The 12,245-nt window shown below is 38.9% G+C and overlaps 1 protein-coding gene across 4 annotated transcripts in view; it reads right to left on the reverse strand.

Annotated features, from left to right (window-relative positions):
* Positions 1-12,245, reverse strand: part of kcnh5b (potassium voltage-gated channel, subfamily H (eag-related), member 5b) — a 113,256-nt gene that overhangs the window by 63,756 nt on the left and 37,255 nt on the right. For all 4 annotated transcript variants that reach the window (XM_034123151.1, XM_034123160.1, XM_034123141.1 and 1 more), the window contains exons 7-8: positions 9,592-9,749; positions 8,676-8,947 (exon numbers count right to left, since the gene is read on the reverse strand). In XM_034123151.1, the coding sequence (XP_033979042.1) occupies positions 8,676-8,947; positions 9,592-9,749 (430 nt within the window). The remainder of the gene's footprint in view (positions 1-8,675; positions 8,948-9,591; positions 9,750-12,245) is intronic.

Raw genomic sequence — 12,245 nt, forward strand, 5'->3', positions numbered from 1 at the left:
GTCAGCTATTTTTTTTAATAAAATAATAGGATTCATCTAAAACAATTCTGTACGTTCGCCAGACCTGTTGTGACAAATACAAGAATAAACTCAGAACACTTCTGCTAGCCTAATGTCACATTCTCAAATACAGCCGCATGACAAAACCATGCTAAAACGTTTACAAAAATGTAAAATAACATGAAAAACAAACTGTGGAATGTTAAGAAATATTAAATAAGATGCTACAAATCAAACAAAGAGTGAATAAAAAATGAAAAGAAAAAAAGTCCATTCTGTCCATTTTGTTTGTTTAGATTCAGTACTGTGATTTACTGCAGACACATTGTTTTTTTTGTCAGTCTGTCAAAAGATAAAGACTTCTGTCCTTGAAATGATTTATGGTCTTTCCTTCTGGAAGGATCAAAGCTCTCTCTCAAGTCGGGAAACACTTTCAGACTTCTGTTGTTTTGTTTGTAACACCACTGTGCCTTTTTTGACGTTGAGTGCACATTTCATGTTGATATTCTCACATCACACGGTTGTCATTTTCATATTGAAATGAGTCTTTTCTAATACCATCCTGTCACAAGCAAAAGCTGAGCAAAGAGGAAAAATCAAATGCAAGCTCCTTTTGTTGAAATGATGGACAAATATATCCCCCTACCTGCAGACATGTCGTTTAGATTCTGTCTCTGTGTTTAAATTCTCTTAAAAAGGCATAATTAAGACATGCATGATTTATTGGACATCGAAACCAACAGCATCACGTTTTACAGAAGAGTTTAGGGATAAATCAATTTCCTTACAGGCACCTGTGCCATTACATAATGTTTCTGTGGTCTCATCTCATTTTCATGGTTTGATACATTTCCACTGCATAAAGTGGTCTACTGTTTGACCTGTAACACACAATGAAACCATTTTCCCTCAAAAGAGTGTCAGATATTTGCAGATTTTGATAGAGCCTTCTAATCATGCAGGGTAAACACATTTAAAAAAGGTATGGAACTTCAAATGTCTAACCCTCAACAATGAGTAAGGGGAGAATGTGTGGAATTAGCCTCACCTTAATAGAAATCAGTATACTACTGTGCAGTTTCTAAAACATTTTGGAGCGAATATCTGGACTAGTAGTCAGAAATAAACAGGAATGTCAGACACAAGGCGGACATCTGTTCCATTGCATGTTCTCCATGTGTTATATTAGTTGTATTCACACTGTGGGTCTACAAAAGGGTCCAAGGATGCATAAAGAAAACAGAAAAATGCTCACTCACATTTGCTTTTTTCTCAAAAGTAACTTAATCTCTTTGATTGATTGATTAGATGGAATATCCATTTCACTACCTTTCTCAATAAAATATGAAACTGCTTATTGAGTCTCGTCTGTTTTAAGATGTGTCCTCACATCACAACCATCAACTAATTATTGTCCAGCAAAGTATTCTGCTGCCAAATCTCATGGCCTTCAAACTTGGCATGTCAATGATTCCCCACAAGTCCTCCACAGGGCGGGTCACGCCTCAACGGGACTGATCTGTCTGCCATTTCCCCTCAAGACATCTGTGTGGCACATGGTAGCATTTGTCAAGGGAGATTGAGTTGAAGTCAGAGAAGGGGGAGAGGTCAACAAAGAGTTTAAACGGACAGAGGACCTGGTGTTCAGCATTTGACCCGGACTTCGTATTTGGTCTTCATCATTCCCTCTCTGTCCTCTTGTTTCACTTCCCCTCTATCCATCTTGTTTTTCTTGACGTAAGATCTTTGAGTTTGCTGATCTGAAGCTATACCGTATGATGTCATGCAAATATGAAAAGGAAAATATTTGATATTTCACCTTACAACTGAAATGTTTATAATCTCTCTCTACAAACACGAGGCCTCGCTGGCTAGAGAAGAAATACATCTTCTGAGAAGTGATAAGGGAAAGTGACAGGTTGTCTGTACGCCTAATCAATCAATGACAGTAAAGTGCAGAGTCAGAAGGATCCTGACAGCAGTCAACTGGGTGACAGTCTGAACAATAGCCTCTACCTTTATTCACTGAAGGTTAAGGTTTCCTTTTTTCCTCTGCCTTTGTTAGAAAGAGAGACTAAGATCCCAGACTTCCATCAATCAAAGCAAACTGCATTATGGGACAGCTTGTTTTGACATTGTATACTTTTCTGATAAAATGTTCCTGCAGTTTCTAAAGATGATGCTTCCCTTAAAAACTAAACAAGCATCTTATTGCATCTATAGAATGTTTCCACTGTGACAAACAAGTCAGCTCATTACTTGGTCCACTTCCACTGATGTTTATCAACCTTTAACACGTCTTTGCTTCACCTTCAGCTGTAAATTAGATCTTTAGTCCAGCGCGAGGACTCCTCCAAACGACTATTTGACAATTGATTTAATGAGAAAACTGCTGCAAGGCATCTGGACCAAGGTCGACTCATCACCAACTTATTAAAGTTACAAAACATGAGTTATTGTAGAAACCCTTTACAAAAGACCCAATACTTTTTATTGTACATGTCTTACTTAGTTTTGCTGACACTAATTACAAAAGAAAGAAGCCCATGACCCATTCTAAAATGGCAAACTATATGATTACTTCACTGATTAAGCAATGTAGACTTATGAAGTACATTGTTGGACTTACAATAGATTATAGGTGCAACAGAGGCCACATCCAACCAAACCCAACTCTTTATAAAGAGTTCACAATACAACAGCCTAGAATCTTCTTAACAGCCTGGTATTAATATAGTCTTCAATAAATTGGAGACTTAATGGAACATGAGAAACTCGTAATGAATTACTAGTGTTTATGAAAGCAGACAGCATTTTCCAAACAAATTAAAATGCAATAAAAAGAAAGTGTCACGCTGGAGGAGGATGAACATCAGCCTAGTTTATGTTGACAAACCTAAAAAAAGTTCTTATTAATGGCGTGTAACAGATCTGAAGAGCAGCAGAACATGATTTATGAACCATAAAACAACAGTTGTAATATTTCAAACTTAAAAACACTTTTTAAGATAGGGACTTGATAGAAAGTGGTTAACATTATCTGTGTTTCTCTGTGGCAGCAAGACAATGTTGTAAAATTCATATATTGTCACACTCGTGGAAAAATCCAGAAGGCAAAATGAATGACTGTGCTTTCTGTCTGCCTCACTATAACCTCTCTGTAGCTGAAATCATAACAACAAAAAACCTACCCACACAGGCATTGTGATGTTCTGCCACGCCAAGAAGACTATCAGTCACAGCCAGGCAGAACTGACACAGAGGAGCGTGTCATGTCTCTGTATTGTTTACTACAGAGCCGAGGATGTTTACTGTCCAGTTGCCAGGAACAAACAATATGGAAGACAGCCCGGCGAGAAATCTCTCTTGGCCCAGATACTAAACTCCGGGGCAGAAACAGATCGGACCGAGACAAAAGCAGAAAAAAACCTGTTATTCTGGAATGAAATTCTGCCATTTAAAAAAAGCCTTCTTTCATCAAGTGTCTGGTATTGAAAAAGGCTTCAAGGTGCATTAAAAATTACTAAGATATAACAATTTCCCACAGTCAGTATCGGCTTGGATTTGAATAGTCTAAGACAGGGGTTTTCAAAGTGTGGGAAGGTGAGCCTCCCCTCAGAGAATATAAGAACAGCCGCGCCCCCCCTCCCAATTATTATTGCTATTATTATTATTATTATTGTTGTTGCTATAATGCAGGGGTATTATTATCCAGTGGAATGCCCTTACCTACTGGCCTAGTTAAATCAAAGTGGTTACTTATTTTTGTCTGGGCAGTGTAGTTTTACACACCATCTTATTTGACTTTCTCAGGGCAGACCCCCACAAAGAAAAAAATATATGTACACACGTAAGGTCATCATCTTAACAGTTTTTAATGCTCGAGTCATCCGTGAGCAGAGCATCAAGTTGGCATGCCTATTACAGCTGAATGCGGCGATTACCATCTTGTTCAGCAAAACGCCTCACAAACGTATTAACATCCAAAGCTTTAGTGCGTTTTGATTCAATGCTGAGCACAGCCAAACTTGACAGTCTCTTCTCTGTCATTGTAGACCGCAAATACCTTATTCCTTCCGTGTACTTGGGTCCGAATGCTTCTCGTTTTCTGCCGCCCGTTCAAATGAAATCGCCGCCAATCACATTTCCTCGCTCGCGCCAGGGTTACAAGGCTCGCGTCTTGTGCTGCATTCACTTGCACTCGGACATCAGGGATTTTCTCTGATAAATGTCCGATGAGCCACAACTTTTATTTCAAAACAAAGCTGCCAACTGGGGTGGCCAGACGCTGTCTCCTCTCTCACTTTAGGTAACTTCACTAAAAATCGATCCATGTTGCCGCTCGCATAAAGTTAGCTGAAGTTAACGAGCTAGATTTCATTGTTTCTCTTTATTTTTTTCTCACGCTGCGCCTCCCCTGAAGCTCTCTGGCGCCCCCCAGGGGAGGCGCGCCTCACACTTTGAAAACCGCTGGTCTAAGACTTAAGAAACACTAGGGTTTCCTGCCAAATAAATATGTAAAAAAAACACTTCAACACTTTAAAAATAACAATTGGCTGCTTTCCTTTTGGTTTCTGGCTTCAAAAATGTATATGCTGTTTTCTGTAGGCCTATATAACTGGAACAAAGTGTACACAATACAATGGACTTCCAGCAGCTCCACTTGAGTCTGTTATTAACTTTACTTTCTGAACACATTTCACACAGCTTCCATGCTGCACATGAACCACACTGAGCCCTTTGCATGCACTGACAAATTCAGTGTTTAGCATGGGTGCAAAACTGTACAATATGTAGATATTTAATCAAGATAGGGGCTACTTTGCCTCCTAACTGCCATCTATAGGTAATACACTGATTATGGGTAATTTAACCCCACATCAGACATCCAAAATATTTGAGAAAAGTTCATTGGGAACTATACTTGACTTGTATACAAATAAAAAGGCCATATAATGTAATTATATACATTAATTTCTGAGGGGATGCTTCTTTCTGTTAGACTATCTCAAAATAATACATTTCAGACAATAAATGGCCAATTGAATCAGAAACACTTCCTATCCCCAAGATGCAAAAGAGCTTTCCAAGAATCATGCTTCCTTGTCTATTGAGCTGAAAAAAACAAATCTGAAAATGTTCCATATGAGCTGACTCACATATGTCCGACTTATTTGCATGATGAGATAAAGCCTCAAGACTGTTCAAGCATAAATAATATGTTGAATTATGTACAGCCGCTTTGGCCTGAAGGCAGGAAGATTCAAGGAGGAAATGAGACTGAAAAATCCGTTACTAGGTCAAATACCGGCAAGATGCAAGACATGTCAAATATACCAGGTTCAGATGTGTCTGAAATACTGAAAAGTAAGTAGAGGAAGAAAAAACAGCTACTATATATACTACAATTACAGAGATCTGACCAACTATTAGCACATTAAAAGATATTTTAACTAAAATATATAATTATTGAGGGAATCTACTTACTACAAAAAGCACTACATTGTCCACTGTGAAGAACATGACTTTACATGTTATGTTATTTAAAAGAAAATACATTGCTGCGTACTGTTTATTCGTTTAACCTAATACTGAAGAACTGTTCTCTTTGTTATTCCTCTCTGCCTCCAGGGGACCATTTGGTAGGGAAAAGCAGGCGATGTAACAATCTGTACTTTCAGTTTTGCAGACTGAGTACACAGTTTAATAATTGATTTCCTGGAAGTAACTTTCCTCCAGGATATAGACATTGTTACACAAGCTCCACCCAGCCAGCAGAGACAGCAGCACAGAAAGAGACCTGAACAAAAGGCTTCTGTAAGAAATGTGCCACTTTTGCAAAAACAAATCTCCCAAAACACTTGGGGAATAATCTTGCAAGACTGTAAAAGCACAGCCACAAAATATTAAACTGTAGCTATACTGTTAAAACAAATTGCACTCTTCTCCCATTGGAAGATGCTAAATATCTCCATAACCTTAACAATCAAACATTAAGAAGCACTGATAGCAACAGCTCCACCATTACAATGAGCGTCTTTGAGCACTAGGAAAAGCGCTATACAAATCCAATGTATTATTATTAGGGCTGTCAAGTTAACGCAATTATTTTAACGTGCGATTAACGCATGTGTATTTGTCCTCGGCCCGCCCCGTAGTTTCAGAGCCCAAAGGCTTGACGTTGTTGTTGTTGTTGTTAGTTGGATGGTGGGAGATTCTAGCGAGAGATATGGATACAAAAAAAGGTGTTTTAAACAGCAAGCCAAGCACACAGCTGATGCTGACAGCCCCGCTCCTGCTGCTCGATTGCGGGGAGACGCCTGGACAACAACAGCGATAGCTAAATGGGTGGCTGCAGCTTAACATTGTGGAGGACGAGGGGCTGCTTTAGATAATTCGGATCGCATCCAACGTGTCGACTGCACATCACAGCGCATTATTGCAGTGGGAACTTCAGTCTCATGCTTTGACTGAAGATGAAGACAGAGGAGCGGCATTTCGCCGACAACTTTAAACAGGCTTATCTGTTTGAGCAACTGGCTCAGTGCAAAGAAGTACACAGGGTTGGGAGAGAGTGTAAGAGAGAGAGAGAGAGAGAGAGAGAGAGAGAGAGAGAGAGAGAGAGAGAGAGAGAGAGAGAGAGAAAGAGAGGTTCCAGGTTGTTGTGTTGAGAATATTCAGGAGAATATTTGTCATTGTTCAGAGGTTGTTGTGTTGAGAATATTCAGGAGAATATTTGTCATTGTTCCAATGATAATAAACAAACATTTGCATAAAGCATATTTGTCCACTCATATGTTGATAAGAGTATTAAAAACTTGAAAAATATTCCTCTAAGGTACATTTAGAACAGATAAAAAATGTGCGATTAATTTGCGATTAACAAATATGCACCAAAAAGATTAGACTGCTAGATTGTTGTTCTCTTTTGCAATGTTTAACCTGGAAAAATATAGTGTGTCCTTCTTGACGTTGTTTATAGCTTCTATTTCTAGATAAGAACATACAACCTAAATGTTTATTTTTTCAATACCGTGTCTAAATATAATATAGTTCTAAAAAGGTTTGAATTATTGCAAGAGTTGGGGAGATACAAATAATTTGAGATTTGGGTCAGGACACAAATCCCAATGTCACCAAAGGTAATTTGTTAAATTGTTCAACAAGCTGAAAGATGGGATGATGATGTATTTCTCTTCAAATCTAAAATATTAAATAATTTACAGTTCAGATACTTATTCAGACACAGACATTTCTTGTAAGACGAGTAAAAGCCATATCTTTTATGGCCAATATATATTATATATACATTTCTCCACCTACTCTCACCCATAAATATCCTGCTGCTACCTCATTTGTTCAGATGATTCCTCACATAAACCACAGGAAGCACAGTGTGCCATTCATTATGTGTGTCACATGCTCTCTTCTGTTATTTAGTACACTTTTATGCTGCTTTCATCACCAGTACGATGTCGCCTGCTGTGCAGATCTGTGCAGCCTCCGAACAAAGTGAAAACAAATTCACAACAATTCTCATGTTCACTTTCTCCATTGAACCCACTGCAATATTTCCATAAAGAATAATCAATAATAAAAAGAGTTTGTGGTGTCACACTCTAAAGGGTCCTAACGGGAATGTCTTTTTTAGGAGATTTTAAAGATCCAAGCCGCCTTTAAGCACAAGTACAAGTTGTGTGGGTGGTCAGTAAGATAAGCTGTAGTAATTATCCTTTAAAAACACACATTTACACAAACAACAAACTGTACGCAGCTGTGGTACATCAGCAGGTGTCGCACTTCAAAGTGTCCTAATGGGAAAATGATTTTTCAGGGGAGCTAATGGAGAGAAACTGTCTTTAAGCTGCAGTTTATATTAGACAGCAGGAGGAGTAGTGGTGGTGTTGGTCAGCAGGAAAAAGCTGTCATGGGAAATGATTCAAATGTTCTATTCTTAGTGCACTGATATACTACAGAACATTGCTTGTGTATTTACACTACATGTTTTAGCTTTTACTATACCGGGTGTTTGTATACACACACATATTTCGCACATGTGCTGTTGGCACGTTAAGATTGTGCGAGAACATGTTTTTGCACGCAGATGTCTGTATTGAAAGTTATTAGTAACGCCTGTGCTTTTCCTTTAAAGGCAAGACAAAAGCAAGCTCTATACGCCCAAAGTCGCAACGCACGCACCTACTGCGGCATCATTTTGAAACACTGTAACCAATTCTCTTAATGCGCCAAGTGTTCATCCTCTCAGGAGCTTGAATGTGCTCTTGACATCACTTGGAAATCTGCACACCCTATTCAGTGTGTTCAAATGATCATTTGACCTGTTATTGGAGTAACATGGAGGGTCAAAAAAGACACCAGATCATGAGAAAACATCTGCTTTGGATCATTGATATTCAACTTAATTTTGCGACAACTTCAACAGTAAAGTACTAGCATATGAAAGACCCAAAATCGTTCACACAGCATATCATTATTATGAATATATAAGACCCTAGGAGCAGCTCCCTAAGTGGATTATCTTTCAGTATGCACACATTGCAAGGCACTAAAGCAAAATCCACCAGTCATTTCACTCTAAAATGCACCAAGAAAAACCACAAAACAGCAGAGTCACTGCACGGTAAAAGCTCAAATCAGCTGTATCTCGTACTTACATCCCACCATCATCATGGCCACGGAGAAGATCTTCTCCCCGTCCGTGGTGGGGGCGATGTTTCCGAACCCGATGGTGGTCAGGCTGGTCATGGTGAAGTACAGAGAGGTGATGTACAGAGAGTCTTTGCCCGGGCCGCCCTCCCATTGGCCAGAACCGCTGGCGTTGTAGCGGTAAGGCGATCCGATGCTGAGAGCCAGCTGGTACAGCCAGCTGTCCATCTTGATGGTGTTGGTGGCCTCGTCGATGACCTCGTAGTCTCCGATGCTGTACCTGTTGAGGATAACATCTAAATGTTAGTGTGTTCAGGTATGAAAGCAGAGCAAGCATAACTATCCACCTTAAGACCCGTAAGATCTACCGTCTTTCTTGTCTTCAATATTTTTTTTGTGGATGTTGTAAATGGATCTGCTGTGATGCACCTATAACTTTACGAGCATCATATTGTAACAGCCCAGGAGTAAATAAGAATGTTTCCAATGTTTACCCCAGACTGTGTTGCTCTGTTTAGAAATGTATGTGGAGTTAGAATGACCCTAAATGGAGCAGTAATGGCTCAAAAATATTGCTGTTGTGTTTAGTGTTATTGATTTGGAGTATTTGCAATTAAGGAATAATTGAGAAGGGATTTTGTGTTTTAGGGGAGCAGAAATGGTTTGCTATAGGGCACACATGATTAGCAAATCACCTGATACTGTATGGAGGAAATTAAACAAAGCCTGTAGTCAGCAGAACAGCAGCAGATGCTTTGTGATATCAGTACAGGTGGGGAGGGCTGCAGAAATGTTTAGCATACATATCCAATTAGGAACAGTGTAAAAGAGAGCGAGCAGGAGTTTTTAACAGCTCTAAACTGTGAGGGAATTATAAACATTTCCCTTCAGTGATTAAAAACTCATAACCTAAAAAGAGTTTACCAGATGCAGGCGAGCCAGTGAGCCACCAGTCCGAACACACACACCAGCAGCACCAGAACAGCAGCTCCGTACTCCAGGTAGTGGTCCAGTTTACGAGCAACACGGCCCAGACGCAGCAGGCGGACCACCTTCAGGGAGCTGAACAGACTGCTGATGCCCTGAGGAGGAGGAAGAGGAGGAGGAGGAGGAGGAGGAGGAGGAGGAGGAGTGAGAAAAGAGGACAAACAATTAATAAACAGAACAAGAAATTGGAAAAAGTTTGATTTCTAATGTAAAAAGTAAATTGAAAACAATAGTTTTGCAGAGCCCCACCCTTCTAATGTTGCTTTGCTTTCCATTCAAAATATGTAAAAATATAGTTAAACAATATTTCATTGGCAGATGTATCCTCAAAATTATAAGTAGTTTTTTAATGCAATTGCTCATTGATTTCCGACACATGCTGCCTCGCATTATATCAAATAATACCATCTTTATGTCATTTGGAGACTTTATCACTGTATAGCATTTGTTATAAAACACCTCCTATACATGCAATACTATATGGGTTTTAAAAGCTGTAGGCAGCAGTAGTTTCAGTAGATTGTAGAGAGTCAAAAGGTTGTATAAGCCAGGAAAGTAAATGATAGTGTAAAGGAATACAACAACAGTGTGATTAGATGTTTTCAGTCTGCCCACAAATAAATAATGCTTAAAAAGAGCTTTATATTCGTGTTTAAAAAATACACAAAGGAGTCTTTCTGCAAAAACACCTACACACAGAGTTAGTGAGAAAGGTGTTGAGATGCTCTATAACAAAAGTTTAACTTAAATCCACGTACTTACTGCAGCAGGTTTTTCTCATAATACTAATGTATTTGCTGTGGCTCTTTTGCATTCTGAGCCACACTTCAACATCCATCAAAATTACTTCTAAATGACTTTTTTGTCAATTGTTATGCAGCTCTAAGCTCAAGGGGAAACAAGAAAACTGAGAAGACACTGTTATTTTCATACTCAATAGTTTTCTTCCAAAAGCAGGAAGTTAACCCATTAAAACCATCAGCTTAAACCTTAGATACTGATCACAGATTGTGACATTTTGTTGGCCAGTAAAGTGAAACTCAAAGCAGAGAGGAAAAGATACTTGATAAGAGAAATCTTTGATTAAAACAACATTGAGTGTTGCTATACTTTTCTGTGGCTATTGTTTCCTGAAATCTATAATGTCTAGGATACTGTACTTTACTGATAGCTCCCCAAGTGGTGCCAAGACTAACTCCATTTTACACAAAACTAACAAGGGTTGTGTGAGGAACTACACTACACACACCATGTGAAAACTATCCTTTGTTTACCTTTGGAGATTGTGCTACAGTATTTGTTTCACTAAAGTATCTATCCTTTTAATTCTGAGGTTGTATGAGGCCATTGTAAGCTAACTTTTAACGCTTCACTAAAGCTTCCTGTCCATTGTACGCCTCCAATAAAATCACGACTCAAAGTGCAATTTATGGCCTCTAATAAACCCACCCACATTACAGTGCAGGGTACTAGGTTGTATTGTCATGTATGAGCAGAGTGAGGGGTTAGGGTTTTGTTGTATGTGTATACATTTGGTGAACAAAACCAATAATCATGAGCGCAGAATAATTTCATCTTTTAATAAAGCAAAGCATGCTGCTGTCGAATAAAGTAAGATCACATGAAACGAAATTCAGCAGCCACAGCTTACACTTTCACTGTTTAGGGTAATGTTTGTTTCTGGAAACAATACTGAGGACAAGTATCATCTTACATGTTTGTCTTCCATCATGATAAATTGTTATAAGTAACAAAATATCCACCCATTCTTCAAAACTTCAAAATGTTGAGGTTTAGTTAAAACATTTAAAATGGACGGGATATATGTTCATATTAAAATAAAACTCAATTTAAAGTGGACCTATCATGCTATATTTGAATAATATATTGTAGGGCCATACTTATATAAAACATGTCTGTGAAGTTTCTTTTTCAAAATACCAAACAGATCATGCATTTTAGCCATGCCTCATTTCGCTCTATTTGCTGTATTCCAGCCCTGTTTTTGCAAGGGCTGATTCTGTGGCAAATGAGCTGCAGCTGACCACGCCCCCCTGCAAAGGAGGGGGGCGAGGCACGAGCGTCATGTTACCATGTTGTTACCATGTTGTTACCATGTTGTTACCATGCCACGGCAACCTCTCATTCCCCTGATAGGTGGAGAGTTGCCCATATAGGCGGAGCACCCCGTTTCTGACGTCAGAACAATTTCATCAGCTCCGTTGCAGCCCCGTTTTTAGAGATTTGGGTATGGAGGAAAAGAGAGGGTTGTGTTTTCTGACACTTGGCGAGTTCCCTGACACACCGGGGACACATATTCATGTATAAAAGACGTACAAAAGTGCATTTTGCATGATAGGTCCCCTTTAATGTATACTTATCTGCACAGTTTCTATCATATTCTGTTTCTATTATTATATATTTATTTATTTACTTGTACTATTTTATCTGTTTTATTGTGTTGCACTGTTGGAAGAGCCTGTGACCTAAGATTTTCATTGTCATAACTGTAGCTATGCACACATGACAATAAAAAGCCTTGAACTTAATGTATTAAATCAAGTCAGGTGAAGGACCAATTTATTTACACT

Source organism: Trematomus bernacchii, unplaced genomic scaffold (assembly GCF_902827165.1).
Source record: "Trematomus bernacchii unplaced genomic scaffold, fTreBer1.1, whole genome shotgun sequence".
Taxonomy (NCBI): Eukaryota; Metazoa; Chordata; class Actinopteri; order Perciformes; family Nototheniidae; genus Trematomus; species Trematomus bernacchii.